Source organism: Lampetra fluviatilis, chromosome 68 (genome assembly GCF_964198595.1).
Source record: "Lampetra fluviatilis chromosome 68, kcLamFluv1.1, whole genome shotgun sequence".
Lineage (NCBI taxonomy): Eukaryota > Metazoa > Chordata > Hyperoartia > Petromyzontiformes > Petromyzontidae > Lampetra > Lampetra fluviatilis.
In genome coordinates this window covers 1,068,209-1,093,180 of record NC_136342.1, presented here as the reverse complement: position 1 = coordinate 1,093,180, position 24,972 = coordinate 1,068,209, and the positions used below count along the sequence as shown (strand labels likewise).

General features: G+C 55.9%; 1 protein-coding gene across 1 annotated transcript; it reads left to right on the top strand.

The window, feature by feature from the left end:
• The first annotated feature begins 5,326 nt into the window (after positions 1-5,326).
• LOC144952497 (uncharacterized) lies at positions 5,327-23,456 on the top strand. Its single transcript, XM_078882942.1, has 13 exons — positions 5,327-5,367; positions 8,473-8,544; positions 9,345-9,396; positions 10,393-10,615; positions 11,717-11,888; positions 12,874-12,902; positions 13,635-13,674; positions 15,416-15,455; positions 17,466-17,613; positions 18,117-18,198; positions 19,142-19,272; positions 20,771-20,866; positions 21,990-23,456. The coding sequence occupies exons 1-13, from the start codon at positions 5,349-5,351 to the stop codon at positions 22,821-22,823; spliced, it is 1,938 nt and encodes a 645-aa protein (XP_078739068.1). The 5' UTR covers positions 5,327-5,348; the 3' UTR covers positions 22,824-23,456.
• The last annotated feature ends 1,516 nt before the right edge of the window (positions 23,457-24,972 follow it).

Genomic DNA, 24,972 nt, shown 5'->3' with positions numbered 1-24,972 from the left:
CGCACAGCGTCCTCACACGCACAGCGTCCTCACACGCACAGCGTCATCACACGCACAGCGTCATCACACGCACAGCGTCCTCACACGCACAGCGTCCTCACACGCACAGCGTCCTCACACGCACAGCGTCATCACACGCACAGCGTCCTCACACGCACAGCGTCATCACACGCACAGCGTCATCACACGCACAGCGTCCTCACACGCACAGCGTCATCACACGCACAGCGTCATCACACGCACAGCGTCATCACACGCACAGCGTCATCACACGCACAGCGTCATCACACGCACAGCGTCCTCACGCACAGCGTCCTCACACGCACAGCGTCCTCACACGCACAGCGTCATCACACGCACAGCGTCCTCACACGCACAGCGTCCTCACACGCACAGCGTCATCACACGCACAGCGTCATCACACGCACAGCGTCATCACACGCACAGCGTCCTCACACGCACAGCGTCATCACACGCACAGCGTCCTCACACGCACAGCGTCCTCACACGCACAGCGTCCTCACACGCACAGCGTCATCACACGCACAGCGTCATCACACGCACAGCGTCATCACACGCACAGCGTCCTCACACGCACAGCGTCATCACACGCACAGCGTCCTCACACGCACAGCGTCCTCACACGCACAGCGTCATCACACGCACAGCGTCCTCACACGCACAGCGTCCTCACACGCACAGCGTCCTCACACGCACAGCGTCCTCACACGCACAGCGTCATCACACGCACAGCGTCATCACACGCACAGCGTCATCACACGCACAGCGTCCTCACACGCACAGCTTCGTCACACGCACAGCGTCGTCACACGCACAGCGTCGTCACACGCACAGCGTCGTCACACGCACAGAGTCGTCACACGCACAGCGTCGTCACACGCACAGCGTCGTCACACGCACAGCGTCGTCACACGCACAGCGTCGTCACACGCACAGAGTCGTCACACGCACAGAGTCGTCACACGCACAGCGTCATCACACGCACAGCGTCATCACACGCACAGCGTCATCACACGCACAGCGTCCTCACACCCACAGCGTCATCACACGCACAGCGTCATCACACGCACAGCGTCCTCACACGCACAGCGTCATCACACGCACAGCGTCATCACACGCACAGCGTCATCACACGCACAGCGTCATCACACGCACAGAGTCATCACACGCACAGAGTCATCACACGCACAGCGTCCTCACACGCACAGCGTCATCACACGCACAGCGTCATCACACGCACAGCATCATCACACGCACAGCGTCCTCGCACCCACAGCGTCATCGCACGCACAGCGTCATCGCACGCACAGCGTCATCGCACGCACAGCGTCCTCGCACGCACAGCGTCATCGCACGCACAGCGTCATCGCACGCACAGCGTCCTCGCACGCACAGCGTCATCACACGCACAGCGTCATCACACGCACAGCGTCATCACACGCACAGCGTCATCACACGCACAGCGTCATCACACGCACAGCGTCACACGCACAGCGTCATCACACGCACAGCGTCATCACACGCACAGCGTCATCACACGCACAGCGTCCTCACACGCACAGCGTCCTCACACGCACAGCGTCCTCACACGCACAGCGTCCTCACACGCACAGCGTCCTCACACGCACAGCTTCGTCACACGCACAGCGTCGTCACACGCACAGCGTCGTCACACGCACAGCGTCGTCACACGCACAGCGTCGTCACACGCACAGCGTCGTCACACGCACAGAGTCGTCACACGCACAGAGTCGTCACACGCACAGAGTCGTCACACGCACAGAGTCGTCACACGCACAGCGTCGTCACACGCACATCGTCGTCACACGCACAGCGTCGTCACACGCACAGCGTCGTCACACGCACAGCGTCGTCACACGCACAGCGTCGTCACACGCACAGCGTCGTCACACGCACAGCGTCGTCACACGCACAGCGTCGTCACACGCACAGCGTCGTCACACGCACAGCGTCGTCACACGCACAGCGTCGTCACACGCACAGCGTCGTCACACGCACAGCGTCGTCACACGCACAGCGTCGTCACACGCACAGCGTCGTCACACGCACAGCGTCGTCACACGCACAGCGTCGTCACACGCACAGCGTCGTCACACGCACAGCGTCGTCACACGCACAGCGTCGTCACGCACAGCGTCGTCACACACAGCGTCGTCACACACAGCGTCGTCACACACAGCGTCATCACACGCACAGCGTCATCACACGCACAGCGTCATCACACGCACAGCGTCATCACAGCGTCATCACACACACAGCGTCATCACACACACAGCATCATCACACACACAGCGTCATCACACACACAGCGTCATCACACGCACAGCGTCATCACAGCGTCATCACACACACAGCGTCATCACACACACAGCATCATCACACGCACAGCGTCATCACACGCACCGCGTCGTCACACGCACAGCGTCATCACACGCACAGCGTCGTCACACGCACAGCGTCATCACGCACAGCGTCATCACACGCACAGCGTCGTCACACGCACAGCGTCATCACACGCACAGCGTCATCACACGCACAGCGTCATCACAGCGTCGTCACACACACAGTGTCGTCACAGCATCGTCACACGCACAGCGTCATCACACACACAGCGTCATCACAGCGTCATCACAGCGTCATCACACACACAGCGTCATCACACACACAGCGTCATCACACGCACAGCATCATCACACAGCGTCATTACAGCGTCGTCACACACACTATCGTCACAGCGTCGTCACACGCACTGCTTCATCACATGCACAGCGTCATCACAGCGTCATCACACACACAGCGTCATCACACACACAGCGTCATCACAGCGTCATCACAGCGTCATCACAGCGTCATCACAACGTCATCACACACAGCGTTATTACAGCGTCGTCACACACACTGTCGTCACAGCGTCGTCACGCACAGCGTCATCACACACACAGCGTCATCACAGCGTCATCACACACACAGCGTCATCACACACACAGCGTTATCACACACACAGCGTCATCACACACACAGCATCATCACAGCGTCATCACACGCACAGCGTCATCACACGCACAGCGTCATCACACGCACAGCGTCATCACACGCACAGCGTCATCACACGCACAGCGTCATCACACACAGCGTCATCACAGCGTCATCACATGCACAGCGTCGTCACATGCACAGCGTCGTCACATGCACAGCGTCGTCACATGCACAGCGTCGTCACACGCACAGCGGCCGCCCCGGTGAATGCCGCCTGCGGGACTGATGGCCGCGGTACTCTGCAGGACCCTCCCCTGAACCGTCTTGAGACTCGGCCCGAGACGAACCCAACGGCAGCCGCACGACGCGGCAGTGAATTTTTTGCCAATCAAACATTTTGCGAGTAACTCCACGTTAACCAGGGCTGCCTCTGGGTGCCGAACCGTGACCCGTTGTTCAAATACGCTTAACCGCATGGCATCATCATCAGCATCATAGCCACCACTACCACCACCCCACCCCCCCACTCTTTTAATCGCTTGAGAAAATAATTTTGACCCTTTTGTTGTTGTTCTGTGCCGCGCTTATTTTTGATGTTTGTTGATTTTGTTGAAATAAATACGTGACGATGGCAGGCGTGGTGAGTCTGCGTGTGTCTCTTAATCCAACGCTGCTGCTGCTGCTGCCAGACTTTGTTGTTTCGATTTAAAGCTGCTTTCGTGACTGCAGGAATTCATCTTCTTGGTTCTTTCGGTAAAGTCACGTAGAAGGGAAATAATAAAATAATGAAAATAAAACATAAAATACAATAAAAATTTACTAAAAATGTATTTCCCTTCTACGTGACTTTACCAAAAAAATATCTGAACGTATCTTAACATCTTAACAAAAGCTTAACATCTGAACATCTTAAAACACGATTTAAAGCTTTCGTGACTGCAGGGATTCATCTTCTTGGTTCTTTCGGTAAAGTCACGTAGAAGGGAAATAATAAAATAATGAAAATAAACCAATTCAATAATATAATAACGAAGAGTGCAGCGTCGTCCCACGAACAGCAACATAATAAAATAATATTTTATTGTTTTATTTTTTTTTATTCATTATTTCCCTTCTACGTGACTTTACCGAAAGAACCAAGAAGATGTGTTGTTGTTACTGCGCTGCGAACCTGGAAACACTCCCGAGTTCGATTACCGTCCGTGGCTAAACGCAGAGGTCGCAACCGGGTATCCGATACCCTACCCGATACCCGTACCCTACCCGATACCCGTACCCTACCCGATACCCGGCTACCCGTACCCAGCCGGGTAGCCGTTTGCGACCCTGGTGCGGCCGGGTACGGGTAGGCCGTGAGTCACTGGTGAGTCACCGTTTGTCACTCATTTCCCAACGTCTTGTCTCTTCTCACAATTCAAGTTCCTAGAATCAACCCACCCGCGCCTGCAACATGGCTTCATCCCAGAGGTCGCAACCGGGTAACCGATACCCGTACCCTACCCGATACCCGGCCGGGTACGGGTAGGGTACGGTTATCGGGTACCCGTACCCGGCCGGGTATAGCAATGTGTGTGGACTAATCTCCATCTGTTCCATCTCACTAAATTCTACACCGTGGGTGGACTAATGTCAATCTGTTCCATCTCACTCCCTTCTACCCGTGTGTGGACTAATCTCCATCTGTTCCATCTCACTCACTTCTACACCGTGTGTGGCCTAATCTCCATCTGTTCCATCTCACTCCCTTCTACACCGTGTGTGGCCTAATCTCCATCTGTTCCATCTCTCCCTTCTCGCCGTGTGTGGACTAATCTCCATCTGTTCCATCTCACTCCCTTCTACCCGTGTGTGGACTAATCTCCATCTGTTCCATCTCACTCCCTACTACACCGTGGGTGGACTAATCTCCATCTGTTCCATCTCACTAAATTCTACACCGTGTGTGGACTAATCTCCATCTGTTCCATCTCACTCCCTTCTACCCGTGTGTGGACTAATTTCCATCTGTTCCATCTCACTCCCTACTACACCGTGGGTGGACTAATCTCCATCTGTTCCATCTCACTCCCTTCTCGCCGTGTGTGGACTAATCTCCATCTGTTCCATCTCACTCCTACCCGTGTGTGGACTAATCTCCATTAACAGTCTGTTAAGGCTACACGGGTGACCTTTGTCTTTAGTTCATACAGTGCTACTCGCTAACAGCACTTGCCCCCAACAGACCGCCAAGGCTACCCGACGTACCTTTGGCTTTGTGGTTCTTCGCCTGAGATATCGCGAGATTTCACACCCCTCCCACCACCCCAAATCTCGCGAGACCCCCAGCAAAGATGGCAAACCCTCACGGAGGTGAGTTTCTGTGTGTGTTTGTGTGGTGGTGGTGTTGACCGCGTTCGCCTCTCCCGCCCCCCCTATTCATTTATCTCGCTCATCTTTGCTAAGAACCCTTCGCGGCTCTCCTCGTGAAGAGAACGACAACATATCGTCCTCGCTCGCGTCTCCGTCGTCAGCCGCCCTCGATGTACAGGAGGCTGGTGGGTGGGTAGCGGGCGGGGGTAGAGCGCTAGGAAAGCCGCAGGCTCGAAATCCCCGTAGTCGGGGCCCTCCGCGGTGCGTTGAGCGGGAAGACGCCGACTGCTTAAACTAATATTTAAAATAAAATAATTCCATTTTGTTACGAACCCGAGACGAATGTTCACGCTCGCCGGTGTGTTGTGTTCGGGCGCGCTGGATGTGCAGCAAAGAGGGTTCGGAGGCCTTTGAAGCGGCTTGCATTGGCGGTGGTGGTGGTGAATCTGTTGTGTTTGGTGGTGGTGGTGTTGTGGAGGGAGGGCTTTGTTACACCGGAGATATTCTACGGTGTTAAATCGATATTCTACGGTGTTAAATCGATATTCTGATGTTGATTGTTATGTGGTGGCGGTGGTTTTGATGATGGTGTGGTTGTGGTGGTTGCAATGGTGGTGATTATTGAGGCAATGGTGGTGTTGGTGGTGGCTTTGATGATGGTGTGGTTGTGGTGATTGCAATGGTGGTGATTATTGAGGTGATGGTGGTGATTATTGTGGTAATGGTGGTGTTGGTGGCTTTGATGATGGTGTGGTCGTGGTGATTGCAATGGTGGTGATTATTTAGGTGATGGTGGTGATTATTGTGGTAATGGTGGTGTTGGTGGTGGTTTTGATGATGGTGTGGTTGTGGTGATTGCAATGGTGGTGATTATTGAGGCAATGGTGGTGTTGATGGTGGCTTTGATGATGGTGTGGTTGTGGTGATGGTAATGGTGGTGATTATTGTGGTAATGGTGGTGGTGGTTGTGGCTTTGATGATGGTGTGGTCGTGGTGGTTGCAATGGTGGTGATTATTGTGGTAATGGTGGTGTTGATGGTGGCTTTGATGATGGTGTGGTTGTGGTGGTTGCAATGGTGGTGATTATTGAGGTTATTGTGGTGATTATTGAGGTAATGGTGGTGTTGGTGGTGGCTTTGATGATGGTGTGGTCGTGGTGATTGCAATGGTGGTGATTATTTAGGTGATGGTGGTGATTATTGTGGTAATGGTGGTGTTGGTGGTGGTTTTGATGATGGTGTGGTTGTGGTGATTGCAATGGTGGTGATTATTGAGGCAATGGTGGTGTTGATGGTGGCTTTGATGATGGTGTGGTTGTGGTGATGGTAATGGTGGTGATTATTGTGGTAATGGTGGTGGTGGTTGTGGCTTTGATGATGGTGTGGTTGTGGTGATTGCAATGGTGGTGATTATTGAGGCAATGGTGGTGATTATTGAGGCAATGGTGGTGATTATTGAGGTAATGGTGGTGTTGATGGTGGTTTTGATGATGGTGTGGTTGTGGTGGTTGCAATGGTGATGATTATTGAGGTAATGGTGGTGTTTATTGAGGCAATGGTGGTGTTGATGGTGACTTTGATGATGGTGTGGTTGTGGTGATTGCAATGGTGGTGATTATTGTTGCAATGGTGGTGATTATTGAAGCAATGGTGGTGATTATTGAGGCAATGGTGGTGTTGATGGTGGGTTTGATGATGGTGTGGTTGTGGTGGTTGCAATGGTGGTGATTATTGAGGTAATGGTGGTGGTGGTTGCTATGATGTTGGAGGTGATCATGAATGATCTGGTAATGATATTATGACGGTTTTGATGTGATTGATATGATGGTGAAGATTTGAATGTGTTTTTTTTTTTGGGGGGGGGGTGATATTTAGTGCGGATTGCGGTTCTGATGATAGTTATCGCATGATGACGCTTTTCCCGTTTGCACTGCTGATGATGCCTGCCTGCCGATGGTGCAGCTGTCACAGCGGGCTATGATGCTGGTTCTATTAATGCTGCTGCTGCTGCCTATGATGATCTTGCTACTGGTTATCCTGCGGTAGCGAGATGTTAACTACCTGGCCTGGTATACAGGAGGTCGTGGGTTCGATACCGACCCCGATGCCTGCTGCTGCTGCTGTGTATTTGGAGTTTGAATCTCTCTCTCATCATCATCATCATCACTGTGGCTGGGAGATGTTAACTACCTCGCCTGGTATACAGGAGGTCGTGGGTTCGATCCCGACCCTGATGCCTGTAGCTGTGTATTTGGAGTTTGAGTTTGAGTCTCTCATCATCATCATCACGGTGGCTGGGAGATGTTAACTACCTCGCCTGGTATACAGGAGGTCGTGGGTTCGATCCCGACCCTGACGATGCCTGCTGCTGCTGTATATTTGGAGTTTGCGTCACTCTCTCATCATCATCATCATGGTAGCTGGGAGATGTTAACTACCTCGCCTGGTATACAGGAGGTCGTGGGTTGACGCCTGCTGCTGTATATTTGGAGTGTGCGTGTCTCTCTCCCCGTGGTCGCGTGGATTTTTCTCCGGGTCCTCCGGTTTTTCCCCACCACATTTAGAAACGCGCCTTTAGACTGCTTTGCTGCTATACATTTCCACACGATAATCAACTTTATTGGGCTATCATTTGTGACCAGGTCGCTTCTGAACAAGAGCTACATAGCTCAGTGGGCCTTACCTGGTTAAATACAAATGTTTACTTTAGTACCGTTCTTACTGCTGCGATTAACACTGTTGGCTACATACGGTGCGAAAGAAGTTTAACATACATATTGATTCTCTTGCAACCTCTGATGCTGCTGTTGATGCCTCTAATGCTACTGTTTAACCTGCTCTTGCTACCTAATGATGCTGATGCCACTGCCGCCGCTGCTGCTGATGATGATGCTGATGATGATGCTACTACTGCTGCTGCTGATGATGATGCTACTGCTGCTGCTGATGATGATGATGATACTACTGCTGCTGCTGATGATGATGCTACTGCTGCTGCTGATGATGATGATGATGCTACTGCTGCTGCTGATGATGATGATGCTACTGCTGCTGCTGATGATGCTACTGCTGCCAGTATTCACGAATCTGCTTGTGCTGTGTACAGTTGGATCAGCGATCCCCCCCCTCATCCCTGGCCTGCATAAGAGAGCAGCGCTCCTGAGTCCCCGCTTCCCCAGTGAGTCCCTCATGGGGCGGGCGTCTATGATAGAGACTTGCACAGAGACCCGTAGACTCACACAGAGACTCACACAGAGACCCATAGACTCACACAGAGACCCATAGACTCACACAGAGACCCGTAGACTCACACAGAGACCCATAGACTCACACAGAGACTCATAGACTCACACAGAGACTCATAGACTCACACAGACTCATAGACTCACACAGAGACCCATAGACTCGCACAGAGACCCATAGACTCGCACAGAGACCCATAGACTCACACATAGACTCATAGACTCACGCCGAGACCCATAGACTCACACAGAGACCCATAGACTCACACAGAGACCCATAGACTCACCACACAGACTCGCATAGAGACCCACACAGAGACCCATAGACTCACACACAGACCCATAGACTCACACACAGACCCATAACCTCACAGAGAGACCCATAAACTCACGCCGAGACCCATAGACTCACACAGAGACTCATAGACTCACACAGAGACTCATAGACTCACACAGAGACCCATAGACTCACCACAGAGAGACCCGTAGACTTAGAGATGTAACATTCTAGATTTGAAGCTTTCGTGACTGCAAGGATTCAAAACCGTAGGACCCCCCCAGATAGCCTCACACACACACAGACCCGTAGACTTACACAAAGACGTATCGACAGACACACACAGACACTCCATGGACTCGACCGCAGTCTCTTGGAGACGCAGTGATATGCACACGCTGCACGCAATGCGCTTGTGTCCCGGTGCCACGTTAACTCTCCCGCTGTGTCGCCCTGCAGTGCTGGGCAGTCCGGCGATGAGCCGCGGGGGTCTCTTGCCTTCACCAAACCGGTGAGTTCCCCCCCATTGGACTCCGATCTCAACCAACAAGGCAATGGTGCAACTTTGAGTCTGTGGTGCAGTGTTGAGTCTGTGGTGCAGTGTTGAGTCTATGTTGCAGTGTTGAGTCTGTGGTGCAGTGTTGAGTCTGTGGTGCAGTGTTGAGTCTGTGGTGCAGTGTTGAGTCTGTGGTGCAGTGTTGAGTCTGTGGTGCAGTGTTGAGTCTATGGTGCAACTTTGAGTCTGTGGTGCAGTGTTGAGTCTGTGGTGCAGTGTTGAGTCTATGGTGCAGTGTTGAGTCTGTGGTGCAGTGTTGAGTCTGTGGTGCAGTGTTGAGTCTATGGTGCAGTGTTGAGTCTGTGGTGCAGTGTTGAGTCTGTGGTGCAGTGTTGAGTCTGTGGTGCAGTGTTGAGTCTATGGGCAGTGTTGAGTCTATGGTGCAGTGTTGAGTCTATGGGCAGTGTTGAGTCTATGGTGCAGTGTTGAGTCTATGGTGCAGTGTTGAGTCTATGGTGCAGTGTTGAGTCTATGGTGCAGTGTTGAGTCTGTGGTGCAACTTTGAGTCTGTGGTGCAGTGTTGAGTCTGTGGTGCAACTTTGAGTCTGTGGTGCAGTGTTGAGTCTGTGGTGCAGTGTTGAGTCTGTGGTGCAGTGTTGAGTCTGTGGTGCAGTGTTGAGTCTGTGGTGCAGTGTTGAGTCTGTGGTGCAGTGTTGAGTCAGTGCTGAGTCTGTGGTGCAGTGTTGAGTCTGTGGTGCAGTGTTGAGTCTGTGGTGCAGTGTTGAGTCAGTGCTGAGTCTGTGGTGCAGTGTTGAGTCTGTGGTGCAGTGTTGAGTCTGTGGTGCAGTGTTGAGTCTGTGCTGAGTCTATGGTGCAGTGTTGAGTCAGCCCAGTGTATTCACAGCACACTGCAGACCCCTTAGCCGTGACCCTACCTACTACGGCAGGTACCGGTGACCCCACGTGACGGACGGGCGGGCTCACCGTGTGCGTTGTGTGGCTACGGCACAGGTTCGTCTCTCCCCACGACTCGTTTGATCGCGGCGGCGGCGGCGGCGGCGGCGGCGGTGGTGCCGGTGCCTTGCCGGTTCACTACCGCGCCGTGGGAATTCGCCCGCCGCTCATCCGTGCTCCTCCGCTCATGGGAGTCGTCCCCCAGCCTCCCCAGCGCCTCCCGTCCCTGCTGCCGGGACGCATGGTGCCCGGCGCTCCCATCTCGATCCACCCGCTGCTGGTGAGGCCTTCCCCTAGGTCGACTCGGCCTCAAACGGGTACCCGGCGCGGCAATGCGGCCGGGCGTGGTGCTGGCCACCCACCAACTTCCCCGTCTTGTTGGCGTGTCGCAGAGGTCGCAACCGGGTACCCGATACCCGTACCCTACCCGATACCCGGCCGGGTACGGGTATCATCATCATCACCATCACGGTGGCTAGGAGATGCTAACTACCTCGCCTGGTATGCAGGACGTCGTGGGTTCGATCCCGACCCTGACGCCTGCTGCTGCTGTAGATTTGGAGTTTGCGTCTCTCTCTCTCATCATCATCAGACGGCCACGCTTGTGTTGCGACCGAAACGTCTCGTTTTCTTTCATTATTATTTTTCTACCCACGTGACTTTACCGAAAGAACCAGAGAGTTTGAATCCCTGCAGTCACGAAAGCTTTAAATCGAAATTCAAGAGCTAACAGTTTAGTTGATACAAACTCCGCACGCAAAAAGCTGCCCGAGTTGCCAATCGAACTCCCCCCCCCGGGTCCTTTGTTTGCGCGGCGAAGCGACGGCCTGCCGGGCCTCAGCGTTGACGGGCCTCAGCGTTGACGGGCCTCAGCGTTGACGGGCCTCAGCGTTGACGGGCCTCAGTGTTGACGGGCCTCAGTGTTGACGGGCCTCAGTGTTGACGGGCCTCAGTGTTGACGGGCCTCAGTGTTGACGGGCCTCAGTGTTGACGGGCCTCAGTGTTGACGGGCCTCAGTGTTGACGGGCCTCAGTGTTGACGGGCCTCAGTGTTGACGGGCCTCAGTGTTGACGGGCCTCAGTGTTGACGGGCCTCAGTGTTGACGGGCCTCAGTGTTGACGGGCCTCAGCGTTGACGGGCCTCAGCGTTGACGGGCCTCAGTGTTGACGGGCCTCAGTGTTGACGGGCCTCAGTGTTGACGGGCCTCAGTGTTGACGGGCCTCAGTGTTGACGGGCCTCAGTGTTGACGGGCCTCAGCGTTGACGGGCCTCAGCGTTGACGGGCCTCAGCGTTGACGGGCCTCAGCGTTGACGGGCCTCAGCGTTGACGGGCCTCAGTGTTGACGGGCCTCAGCGTTGACGGGCCGCCGTTCCGCCCGCAGCCTCGCCTGGGCTTCGGGCGTCCCGGCGCGATGCCGCCGCCGCCTGTGAAGAGGAAGATGACGACGCCGCCGGCGTCGGCGCTGGAGATGGGCGCGCAGGCGAAGCGGGCACGCCCCCGCCACACGCCCAGCCCCGCACCGCTGCTGAAGACGGTGGCCCGCAGAGGCCACGGTCAGTGGCACGCTCAATCACTCACGTGGTCACTCACGTGCTCACTCACTCACGTGGTCACTCGCTCACTCACTCACTCACTCACGTGGTCGCTCACTTCGCTCACTCGCTCGCTCACTCACGTGGTCACTCACGTGCTCACTCACTCACGTGGTTGGTCACTCGCTCACTCGCTCACACACCCACACACCACTCACTCACCCACACACCCCACTCACTCACACACCCCACTCACCCACACACCCCCACTCACTCACCCCACTCACTCACCCACACGCCCCACTCACCCACACCCCACTCACTCACTCACCCCACACGCCCCACTCACCCACACCCCACTCATTCACCCAAACACTCACTCACTCATTCACCCACACCCCACTCACTCACTCACACCCCACTCACTCACTCGCACCCCCACTCACTCACCCACATGCCCCACTTACTCACCCACACACCCCATTCACACACTCACCCCACTCACTCACTCACTCACACACCCCACTCACTCACCCACACCCCACTCACTCACTCACTCACCCACCCACACACCACTCACTCACTTACTCACCCACACACCACTCACTCACCTGCACCCCACTCACTCACTCACCCACACACCACTCACTCACCCACACCCCATTCACCCACACCCCACTCACCCACACCCCACTCACTCACTCACTCACCCACACACCACTCACTCACTCACTCACCCACACACCACTCACTCACCTGCACCCCACTCACCCACACCCCACTCACTCACCCACACCCCACTCACTCACCCACACCCCACTCACTCACCCACACCCCACTCACTCACCTGCACCCCACTCACCCACACACCCCACTCACCCGCACACTACTTCACACTGGGCTTGACCCAATTGCTGCGCTTTGACCTGTGTGCGTGTGTTCACGTGTGTGCATGTGTGTACGTGTGTGTACACGTGTGTACACGTGTGTGCGTGTCACTCCGCAGTGTTTGCAGGAGGCAAGATGACACTTTTGGTGAGGACCCCCTGACCCCTGTGATGACCTCCGTTAACCCTCTGCCCATGACCCAGTGTCAGCCACTGCCTTTGTTAAATGACACTTAACACACGCTCACTCTCGCTCGCTCAGCCACTCATTCTCTATCTCACTCTACCACTCGCTCACTCACGCTCTCGTCAACCCAGCACGGACACGTTCACTCACACACACTCACACTGTGTGTGTGGTGCGTGGTGTGCATGTGGTGCGTGCGTGTGTGGTGCGTGTGGAGTGGTGTGCGTGTGGTGTGTGTGTGGCGTGTGTGTGCGTGGTGCGTGCGTGGTGCGTGCGTGGTGTGTGTGTGTGATGCGTGTGCGTGCATGGTGCATGTGCGTGGTGCGTGTGTGGTGCATGTGTGTGTGTGGTGCGTGTGTGTGTGCGGGGTGTGTGTGGTGTGCGTGTGTGGTGTGCGTGTGGTGTGTGTGATGCGTGTGTGGTGTGCGTGTGGTGTGTGCGTGCGTGTGTGTGGTGTGCGTGCGTGCGTGGTGTATGCGTGCGTGTGGTGTGTGTGATGCGTGTGTGGTGTGGTGTGTGTGTGGTGCGCGTGCGTGGTGCATGTGCGCGGTGCATGTGCGCGGTGCGTGCGTGTGATGTGTGTGCTGCGTGTGTGTGTGGTGTGAATATGCATGCTGTGCGTGTGATGTGCGTGGTATGCGTGCGTGCGTGCTGTGTGCTGCGTGCGTTGTTGAATCTCCGCGGCTGTTGCAGGTGCCACCATCATCTGGTGGCGTGCCAGGCCCGCGTGGCGGTGAGTTTGTTCGCGCTCCGCTCATTCACCCGGCGCGAGTTTTCAGGAGCGTCCTGCCAAGTTTTTGCCGTGCCGGGTGGGGTTCATATCTAAAAGTTGCTGCTGCTATAGTAGAGGGTTTTTTTGGGGTTAGATCGCGTAAATATATAAATGTGTCGTTAAAACTCGCCACCACCCGACGCAGCCAACTAGTGAGGGTTGTCACGTAAACAGAACGTGCCAATTCGTCACTAGTACAGCACTAGTGTGTAGTGTAGTGTATTGTGTAGTGTAGTGTATAGTGTTGTGTATAGTAGTGTAGTGTATAGTAGAGTATAGTGTAGTGTATAGTAGTGTAGTGTATAGTAGTGTAGTGTATAGTAGTGTAGTGTATAGTAGTGTATAGTAGTGTAGTGTATAGTAGTGTAGTGTGTAGTGTAGTGTATAGTAGTGTAGTGTATAGTAGTGTAGTGTATAGTAGAGTATAGTGTATAGTAGAGTATAGTGTATAGTAGAGTATAGTGTAGTGTATAGTAGTGTAGTGTATAGTAGTGTAGTGTATAGTAGAGTATAGTGTAGTGTATAGTAGTGTAGTGTATAGTAGAATATAGTGTAGTGTATAGTAGTGTAGTTTATAGTAGAGTATAGTGTAGTGTATAGTAGTGTAGTTTATAGTAGAGTATAGTGTAGTGTATAGTAGTGTATAGTGTAGTGTATAGTAGTGTAGTGTATAGTGTAGTATAATAGTACAGCACACCGGTTTATCGGTGAGCCAAGCCACAACATTTACAATCTGAGTGTACGACGTTTCGCCGGTAATCACAACCAGCTTCATCAGGCGACAGCCAGACTTGCTGCTGCTGCTGCTGCTGCTGTCATCCCAGTTGAGTCAAATTGACGGTGAGATTATTGCAACGGTGGCATGTTTGGCCAATAGTTTTGTGTCCGTGTGTGAACCGGTCACGGGGCCTCCCCCTTGGTCGACTCAGCCTCAAATGCTGCGGTCTGTGGTGAACACCGGCCACCCACCCCCTCGTGTGCCGTGCCGGCCTTCATAGGTGCTGCTCGCCACCAGCGCTTGCCCCAACAGCCTGTTAAGGCTACACGGGGGATCTTTGTCTTTGTGTGTGTTTGATTTTGAGCGATAATCGCCCTGAATCCATGTTGTTTCTGTCACTCGATTTTACATTAACGCCAGCAGCTCCCCCCCCTCCTCTCCCTCCCTTCCTCCCCTCCTCTCCCCCTCTCCTCTCCCTCCCCCCCCTCCTCTCCCTCCCCTCCTCTCCCTCCCTCCTCTCCCTCCCCTCCTCTCCCTCCCTCCTCTCCCTCCCTCCCCCCCCTCCTCTCCCCCCCTCCTCTCCCTCCCTTCCTCTCCCTCCCTCCTCTCCCTCCCCCCCTCCCCTTCCTCTCCCTCCATCCCCTCTCCATCCCCTCCTCTCCCTCCCCTCCCTTCCTCTCCCTCCCCTCTCCCCTCCCTCCCTCCTCTCCCTCCATCCCCTCTCCATCCCCTCCTCTCCCTCCCTTCCTCTCCCTCCCTCCTCTCCCTCCCCCCCTCCCCTTCCTCTCCCTCCATCCCCTCTCCATCCCTTCCTCTCCCTCCCTCCCTTCTCCCTCCCCTCCTCTCCCTCCCTCCCCTTCCTCTCCCTCCCTCCTCTCCCTCCCCTCCTCTCCCTCCCTCCTCTCCCTCCTCTCCCTCCCTCCCCTCCCTCCCCCTGGCTAGAGCAGTGCGGGGGTTTGAACGGAGCGCCGTGTCTTGTTGCAGATGAGGGCCGGCGTGGTAGTGAGGTGCCTGAGAAGAACTGGTGAGTGATGGTCTGGCCGGGGAGCACTCCCATTGGCGGCACAGCGGCCCGCACAAGCGGATGTCACAGAGCTGCCTCTGAGATACCTTCAGCTGACGCTGGTCCAGTGTGTGGTGTGCGAGTGGTGTGGTGTGCGTGTGGTGTGGTGTGTGTGTGGTGTGGGTGTGCTGTGTGTGGTGTGCTGTGTGTGTGTGGTGTGTGTGCTGTGTGTGTGTGGTGTGCGAGTGGTGTGTGTGTGGTGTGTGTGTGGTGTGCTGTGTGTGTGGTGTGTGTGTGGTGTGCGTGTGCTGTGTGTGTGGTGTGCGAGTGGTGTGCTGTGTGTTTATGGTGCGTGTGGTGTGTGCGTTGGCTGTGGTGTGTGTGCGGGGTGTGTGTGTTGGCGGGGTGTGTGTTGGCGGGGTGTGTGTGCGCGGGGTGTGTGTGCGCGGGGTGTTGGCGGGGTGTGTGTGCAGGGTGTGTGTGTTGGCGGGGTGTGTGTGCGCAGTGTGAGTGCGTGGTGTGTGTGCGGGGTGCGTGTGCGGGGTGCGTGTGCGGGGTGTGTGTGTGCATGTTGTGTGTGCGTGGTGCGTGTTGTGTGTGCGTGGTGCGTGTTGTGTGTGCGTGGTGCGTGGGGTGTGTGCGTGGTGTGTGGGGTGTGTGCAGGTTGTGTGCGTGGGGTGCGTCTCTGTGTGCCACGTGTCTGTGTGTGCGGCGTGTCTCTGTGTGTGCGGCGTGTCTCTGTGTGTGACGTGTCTGTGTGTGTGACGTGTCTCTGTGTGTGCGGCGTGTCTCTGTGTGTGTGACGTGTCTCTGTGTGTGTGACGTGTCTCTGTGTGTGCGGCGTGTCTCTGTGTGTGTGACGTGTCTCTGTGTGTGTGACGTGTCTCTGTGTGTGCGACGTGTCTCTGTGTGTGTGACGTGTCTCTGTGTGTGTGACGTGTCTCTGTGTGTGTGACGTGTCTCTGTGTGTGCGGCGTGTCTCTGTGTGTGCGACGTGTCTCTGTGTGTGCGGCGTGTCTCTGTGTGTGCGGCGTGTCTCTGTGTGTGCGACGTGTCTGTGTGTGTGACGTGTCTCTGTGTGTGCGGCGTGTCTCTGTGTGTGTGACGTGTCTCTGTGTGTGTGACGTGTCTCTGTGTGTGCGGCGTGTCTCTGTGTGTGTGACGTGTCTCTGTGTGTGTGACGTGTCTCTGTGTGTGCGACGTGTCTCTGTGTGTGTGACGTGTCTCTGTGTGTGTGACGTGTCTCTGTGTGTGTGACGTGTCTCTGTGTGTGCGGCGTGTCTCTGTGTGTGCGACGTGTCTCTGTGTGTGCGGCGTGTCTCTGTGTGTGCGGCGTGTCTCTGTGTGTGCGACGTGTCTCTGTGCGTGGGGCGTGTCTCTGTGTGTGCGGCGTGTCTCTGTGTGTGCGACGTGTCTCTGTGTGTGTGACGTGTCTCTGTGTGTGCGACGTGTCTCTGTGCGTGGGGCGTGTCTCTGTGTGTGTGACGTGTCTCTGTGTGTGCGGCGTGTCTCTGTGTGTGTGACGTGTCTCTGTGTGTGCGACGTGTCTCTGTGTGTGCGACGTGTCTCTGTGTGTGTGACGTGTCTCTGTGTGTGCGGCGTGTCTCTGTGTGTGCGACGTGTCTCTGTGTGTGTGACGTGTCTCTGTGTGTGCGACGTGTCTCTGTGCGTGGGGCGTGTCTCTGTGTGTGCGGCGTGTCTCTGTGTGTGTGACGTGTCTCTGTGTGTGCGACGTGTCTCTGTGTGTGTGACGTGTCTCTGTGTGTGCGACGTGTCTCTGTGTGTGCGACGTGTCTCTGTGTGTGTGACGTGTCTCTGTGTGTGCGGCGTGTCTCTGTGTGTGCGACGTGTCTCTGTGTGTGCGACGTGTCTCTGTGTGTGTGACGTGTCTCTGTGTGTGCGACGTGTCTCTGTGTGTGTGACGTGTCTCTGTGTGTGCGACGTGTCTCTGTGTGTGTGACGTGTCTCTGTGTGTGCGGCGTGTCTCTGTGCGTGGGGCGTGTCTCTGTGTGTGCGGCGGTGGCGGCGCAGGCTGACGCTGCACTGCGCGCTCTGCTCGTTCCGCACGCTGCACCACGCCGAGATGGAGGAGCACTATGGCGGGGAGCTGCACAGCAGCAGCCTGGGCCTGCTGCGGCAGGCGCACGCCAGCGACTCGCGGGTCGTCGACTTCCTGCACGTGAGGGACCCCCCCCCCCCACACTCCCCCCTCCCGGCCAAGCTCTCAGTCAGAATCGGGAATGTTTATTTGAGGAGTGCACCGCACCGCACCGCACCAGGAGCGATGCTCCACTGTGTGGTGTTGATGACGATGCTGCGATGATGTCTTTGCTTAGACGTTGATGGTGGTGGTGATGGTGGTGGTGGTGGTGATGATGATGATGATGGTGGTTATGATGGTGGTGATGATGATGATGGTGGTGATGATGGTGATGATGATGATGGTGGTGGTGATGGTGGTGGTGGTGCTGATGGTGCTGATGGTGGTGGTGATGGTGGTGGTGGTGCTGATGTTGCTGATAGTGGTGATGGTGGTGGTGGTGGTGATGGTGGTGATGGTGGTGATGGTGGTGATGATGGTGGTGATGATGGTGGTGATGATGCTGATGATGCTGATGGTGGTGATGGTGCTGATGATGTTGCTGATGGTGGTGATGATGGTGGTGGTGATGTTGCTGGCAGGAGTGCACCGTTCACAAGAATCGGCGGATGTCCAAACGGCGCCAACAGATGAACATCCCTGACGGGCGCGTCCCCATGAAGGGTGAGCGAGCGAGCGTTGTGTACCCTGTGTGAGTCTGTGGGTCTGTGTGAGTCTGAGTCTCTGTGCGAGTCTGTGGGTCTGTGTGAGTCTATGGGTCTCTGTGTGAGTGTCTCTGTGTGAGTCTAAGGGTCTCTTGTGTGAGTCTACGGGTCTCTGTGTGAGTCTGTGGGTTTCTGTGTGAGTCTGAGTCTGTGTGAGTCTACGGATCTCTGTGTGTCTGTGGGTCTCTGTGCGAGTCTGTGGGTCTCTGTGTGAGTCTACGGGTCTCTGTGTGAGTCTATGGGTCTCTGTGCGAGTCTGTGGGTCTCTGTGTGAGTCTATGGGTCTCTGTGCGAGTCTGTGGGTCTCTGTGTGAGTCTACGGGTCTCTGTGTGAGTCTATGGGTCTCTGTGCGAGTCTGTGGGTCTCTGTGTGAGTCTATGGGTCTCTGTGCGAGTCTGTGGGTCTCTGTGTGAGTCTATGGGTCTCTGTGCGAGTCTATGGGTCTCTGTGTGAGTCTACGGGTCTCTGTGTGAGTCTATGGGTCTCTGTGTGAGTCTACGGGTCTCTGTGTGAGTCTATGGGTCTCTGTGTGAGTCTGTGGGTCTCTGTGTGAGTCTATGGGTCTCTGTGTGAGTCTACGGGTCTCTGTGTGAGTCTATGGGTCTCTGTGCGAGTCTGTGGGTCTCTGTGTGAGTCTGTGGGTCTCTGTGTGAGTCTACGGGTCTCCGTTTAAGTTGCCAAGGCAATGTAGTAGTGCTTCGACATTCAAATCCATACACGAATGCTGGCTTACCATGTCTCTGTGTCCGTCTCTTACCCCCCGTGTCTCCCCCCCCCCGTGTCCCCCCCCCCCCCCCCGTGTCTGCTCCCCCCCCCGTGTCTCCCCCTCCGTGCCCCCCCCTCACTCCCCGTGTCTCCCCCCCCCGTGTCTCTCCCCCCGTGTCTCCCTGTCTCTCTGCAGACGTGCAGCCGGACCTGTGTCTGCGCCAGGTGTCGCTGTCGCACTGCCTGGCGTGTGACGTCTTGGTGCCGCTCGACCCCAGCTGCGTGCAGGAGCACGTCAAGTCGGAGCGACACGTCGCTCGCAAGGAGGTGCCCTGCCCCTACGCTCTGTCTCTCTCTGTCTCTCTCTGTCTCTCTGTCTCTCTGTCGTCTGTCCCATGTTGTTGTTGTTGTTCTTGTTGTTCTTGTTGTTGTTGTTCTTGTTGTTGTTGTTCACACGTGCGTCGTCGTCAGAACGGAATGGGGGTCATCGGAACAGGGGGAGGTAGTGAGCGTGTAAGTTCAACGTGCACCTGGCATGGCACCAGCGCCGTGGTGACGTCACCGCCGCTTCGTGGTGAACTGAGGTCGTTGTTGTTGTACGTTTGTGCTGTGTGTGTGTGCGCGCTGTGTATGTTGAATGAAGAGCGGTAGTGTAGTGGTTAGCGCTGTGCTATGAACCCCGCGACCCGACTTCCATTCCCGCTCACGGCCAACGCCAGCGACGATTATTTGAACCGGTCCCGGGCCTCCCCTAGGTCGACTCAGCCTCAAATGAGTAGCTGGTGCAGTGTAGTAAACATCGCCACCGGGGAGACAAAGGCGGCCGGGCGTGGTGCTGGCCACCCACCCCCTCGTGTGCCGTGCCGGTAGCCTTCATAGGTGCTCGCTAACAGCACTTGCCCCTACATTCTGTTAAAGCTACACGGGGGATCTTTGTCTTTGCATTGGGGAGCGGTGGTGCAGCGGTTAGCGTCACGAACCCGGCGACCCGGGTTTCGATTCCCGCTCACGGCCAACACCACCAGTGACCATTATCTGAACCGGTCCCGGGCCTCCCCTAGTTCGACTCAGCCTCGAAATGAGTACCTGGTGCAGTGCGTGTAATAATCGCCACTGGGGAGACAAAGGCGGCCGGGCGTGGTGCTGGCCACCCACCTCCACGCTGTACGTGGGGCGGTGGGGGGGGGGGGTCTTTGTGCGCGTGCGTCGCTGCTGCGCATGCGAGTGACCGCCGCCGGCGTGTCTTGGCGCAGGTCAGAGGTCGCAACCGGGTACCCGATACCCGTACCCTACCCGATACCCGGCTACCCGTACCCTGCCGGGTACGGGTAGCGCCGAGCCCAGAATGCACTTCGCGTGGGCGCCCGCTGTAGCCACGGCAACCGCACGGGGAGGGGGGGGGGGGCGTTGGGGGGAGGTGCAGGAGATGGGGCAGTGGAGACGGGAGGGGGGGCAGAGCGAGAGGCAGAGGTCGCGGCCGGGTACGGGTAGCCGTTTGCGACCCTGGTGCGGCCGGGTACGGGTAGGCCGTGAGTCACTGGTGAGTCACCGTTTGTCACTCATTTCCCAACGTCTTGTCTCTTCTCACAATTCAAGTTCCTAGAATCAACCCACCCCCGCCTGCAACATGGCTTCATCCCAGAGGTCGCAATCGGGTACCCGATACCCGTACCCTACCCGATACCCGGCCGGGTACGGGTAGCCGGGTATCGGGTAGGGTACGGGTACCAGTAGGGTATCGGGTAGGGTACGGGTACCCGTTTGCGACCCTGGTGCGGCCGGGTACGGGTAAGGAATCAAAACCTGTTTGCGACCTCTGTCGCAGGTGTACGAGGCGGCCAGGAGCCAGACGGTACAGCAAGTCGCTCGACATCTCATCTCCAACAAAGGCACCCGCGCCAAGTTTGAGATGTACAAGAAGGTGAGCTTCAGGACGCGCCCGGGTTCGACTCCGGGTTTCAGACGCACACTCGCTCAGCGAGCCGTAGACTCGCACAGACGTCCATAGGCTCACTCAAGAGACCCACACAGAGAGCCATAGACTCACTCAGAGAGCCATAGACTCACACAGAGAGCCACACTTACACAGAGACCCATAGACTCGCTCAGAGAGACCCATAGACTCGCACAGAGAGCCACAGACTCACTCATAGAGCCATAGACTCACACAGAGACCCATAGACTCGCACAGAGAGCCATAGACTCACTCAAAGAGAGCCATAGACTCGCTCAGAGAGCAGTAGACTCACACAGAGAGCCATTGACTCACACAGAGAGCCACACTTACACAGAGACCCATAGACTCGCTCAGAGAGAGCCTTACACTCGCTCAAAGAGACCCATAGACTCGCACAGAGAGCCACAGACTCACTCATAGAGCTATAGACTCACACAGAGACCCATAGACTCGCACAGAGAGCCATAGACTCACTCAAAAAGAGCCATAGACTCGCTCAGAGAGCAGTAGACTCACACAGAGAGCCATAGACTCGCTCAGAGACCCATAGACTCGCACAGAGACCCATAGACACACACAGAGACCCATAGACTCACACAGAGCAGTAGACTCACACAGAGAGAGCCATTGACTCACACAGAGACCCATAGACTCACCACACAGAGACCCATAGACTCACACAGAGACCCACACTTACACAAAGACCCATAGACTCACCACACAGAGACCCATAGACTCACACAGAGACCCATAGACTCACCACACAGAGACCATAGACTCACACAGAGACCCACACTTACACAGAGACCCATAGACTCGCACAAACCGAGTTGCAGGGAGTTGAGGGTCTGAGCCCGGTCACCAGTGATGTTGTCCCGCACTTACTTTTTGCCTGAACTCCCAGCCTTGTAAATGAGTCCCACACACACACACCCACACGACCTCCCACGACCTCTCACGACCTCTCACGACCTCTCACGACCTCCCACGACCTCCCACGACCTCCCACGACCTCTCACGACCTCCCACGACCTCTCACGACCTCTCACGACCTCTCGCGACCTCTCGCGACCTCTCGCGACCACAGGGAGAAGACCCATTCTCAAAGGAGGAGGACGACAAGAACAACGCTGGCGAGGACGAGGTTGAAGAGGGGGAGGTGGGAGAGGACGAGGAGGAGGAAGAGGACAACGATGAGGAGGAGGAGGAAGCTATCGATTATACCAACACCGACACGGCCACCGTCGCTAGCACCACCACCACCACAGCTGCCACCGCCGCCATCAGCGCCGTCACCACCGCCGAGCCCAAGGACGCAGTGCAAACGCCAAAGCGCGGCAGCGGCGAGCGCAAACGCAGCAGCAGCAGCGGCAGCAGCAGCAGCAGCGGGAGCAGCAGCAGCAGCAGTGGCAGCAGCAGCAGCAGCAGCGGAGCAGGCGGGGGACGAGACACGGACACGATATTGGGCTCGGACGACGACGCGACCGCCGGCGCGGCGCCGGCGAAAGAAGCCGACGGTGACGTTGACGAGGACGCCCTGCTCAAGCCGGAGCCGGAGCCGGCGGCAGCGGCGGTGCCGCAACCGCCCGGCCTCGAACCCGGCGCCGCAGCCGGGGCAACGGCGGCCGAGTCGGCACACGGCGGCACGAGCGTCGACGGAGATCTGCCTCGAACGCCGTCGGGATCCCCGCCGGCCGTGCCGGAGCCGGAGCCGTCGGCGAAAGCGTCGGAGAAGGGGTCATTAGAGAAGAAGAAGAAGAAAGAGGTGGTGGAGAATGAGAAGGAGGGAGATGGGGCAGAGGAGGAGGAGGAGGCGGGCAGAGCGGTGACGCCCGGGCGCCGGGGCAAGCCCCCCAGGGTTGGCACTAGTGGAGGGAGTGAGGGGAAGAGCCGGCGCGGGCGCAGGTCCAAGGCCAAGTAAAGAGGGGCGAACGATGTGGGGCGAACGATGGGGTCGGGAAGGTCTCGGGGGAGACTCGGGGAAACCCGATTGAGGATTCTTGGGGGAGATTCGCGAATTCTCCCAGGGAAAAATGTCCCATTTGGAAGCTCGGAATTTTCCCCGGGAAAGATGCAGGCAGGACGGCGGAGACAAAAGGTCTGAGACGTAGCGGGAAGACCCAAGGATGGCCGAGAAGAACCCAGGGAAGGCTTGGGAACGCTTGGAGGAAGGAATTGAAGGATCTAAGAGGCCCAAGGGAGTTCGGGAAGATCACAAATGTGGGGATTTGGAGTGTCTTTGGCTCGGCAAATATCTGGAATGCCCCCCCCCCTCCCCCCCGTAGCCTCGACAGAACCTGTGTGAAAGCCTTGGAAGTTCCAAGACGGCCACGTGGAAGGGCCCCTTGGGGAAGGCTTCGTGAAGGCCCTCGCAATTAGACCCTTTGTGTTCACAGACAGTGCTCATAATAACCTCATAGAATTGTTGTTCTCGGTTTCTTTTTATTTAGCAAAACACTAGTCGACGTTTTGCCCTCGGTTTAGTTGACGTCTTGTATGTTTGCCGTCGTCGTCGTCGTGAACGTTGTCGTCATTGTCGTCGTTTTTTGTACGAGCCGGGGGGGGTGGGGGGGGGGGGTGAGGTGGCGGCCGTGTGCGCCATCGCCCGGCGTTGGTTGGGGTCAGGGGTTATGGAGGGGTGGTGGTGGGGGGGGCGTTTTGATTGGACGGCGATTTGACGGTTTTTTTTTGCCGCATTCTCCGGATCATTGTGAACCGCTACACGTTGGAGCCACCCGGCGGCGGTGTACGGCTGGCGTCCGTCACCGATCCTTGCGGAGGGTCACGGTTCCGTAGTCCGACGAACAGCGGACCTGCGGCGCCGGTGGTTAATCCCGCGGAACGTTTCGCGTGCCTCATGCCGTCGTTCACAAGAGCCCGGGGACCGCCGTAGTGTTGCCACCGTACGTAGCCAGCGGTGCTAATCGGAGGTGCCGGGGGCGGTGTGCGCGGTGTAGGGGGGAAGGACGACAATGTATTAGTAATAAAGGTTTTTGTTGGGTTAGATCACCAAAGTATTAATGTGTCGTTAACCCGCCCATCACCCGACACGGCCAGTTTGTAAAGTACACATCACAATTCTGGAAACATCTTCTTGGTTCTTTCGGTAAAGTCACGTAGAAGGGAAGACCTGGTTTTAACCTGTAGATGTTGGAGGCAGTCGCCCTCCGCTGTTGTTGTCTGGCGACTGCCTCCAACAACAGCGGAGGGCAGACGCTGTCTTTCCGACTGCCCTGTTCTTCACCGGAGGACGGCTGCTTGCGTTGTGGCCGAAACGTCGTGAGAATTATTTTATTATGTTTTATTTTTATTCTTTTATTACTTCCCTTCTACGCGACTTTACCGAAAGAACCAAGAAGATGAATCCCTGCAGTCACGAAAGCTTTAAATCGAAATTCTGGCAACAATCGCCCAATGATGCCGGATGTAATTACCGGAGAAATGTCACGGTACTGGAATTGTAAATGTAGATTTACTCTCCAACACGCCGGTGGGCTGTACTAGTAACCAATTGGCCGCTCGTTATTTACGTGACAAACCTTACTAATTGGCTGTCGGGGTGGTGGCAAGTTCGTGACACATCTATACTTACGTAAGCATTTACACAATGGTGTATAATTGCTTGCCCCGAGCTCTCGTACTCTGATGGTGCATTGCCATTGAGTTGTGCGCCTTTTGGCGTCATCTGGTCCAACACCATGTGAGACTAGGCTCTAAGGAAAGCTGTCTCGGGTGTGGACCAATCAATTTCAAGGACAGTGCATACATTACCAGAGTTGTGTTTTTTGTTTGCATTCCGACCGCAGGTATTGTGGTCAATGCAAACATGACTCCCTGTAAAAAAGGTGTCAGTTTTGTTGCCAGATAAAGGGTAAAAAAACTATTATCATATTTTGCTACTGGCAAAGGAGGTTCCAATTGTGTAAATGCTTACCCCGAGCTCTCATACTCTGATGGTGCATTGTCTTTGAGTTGTGCGCCTTTTGGCGTCATCTGGTCCAACACCATGTGAGACTAGGCTCTAAGAAAAGCTGTCTCGAGTGTGGACCAATCAGTTTCAAGGACAGTGC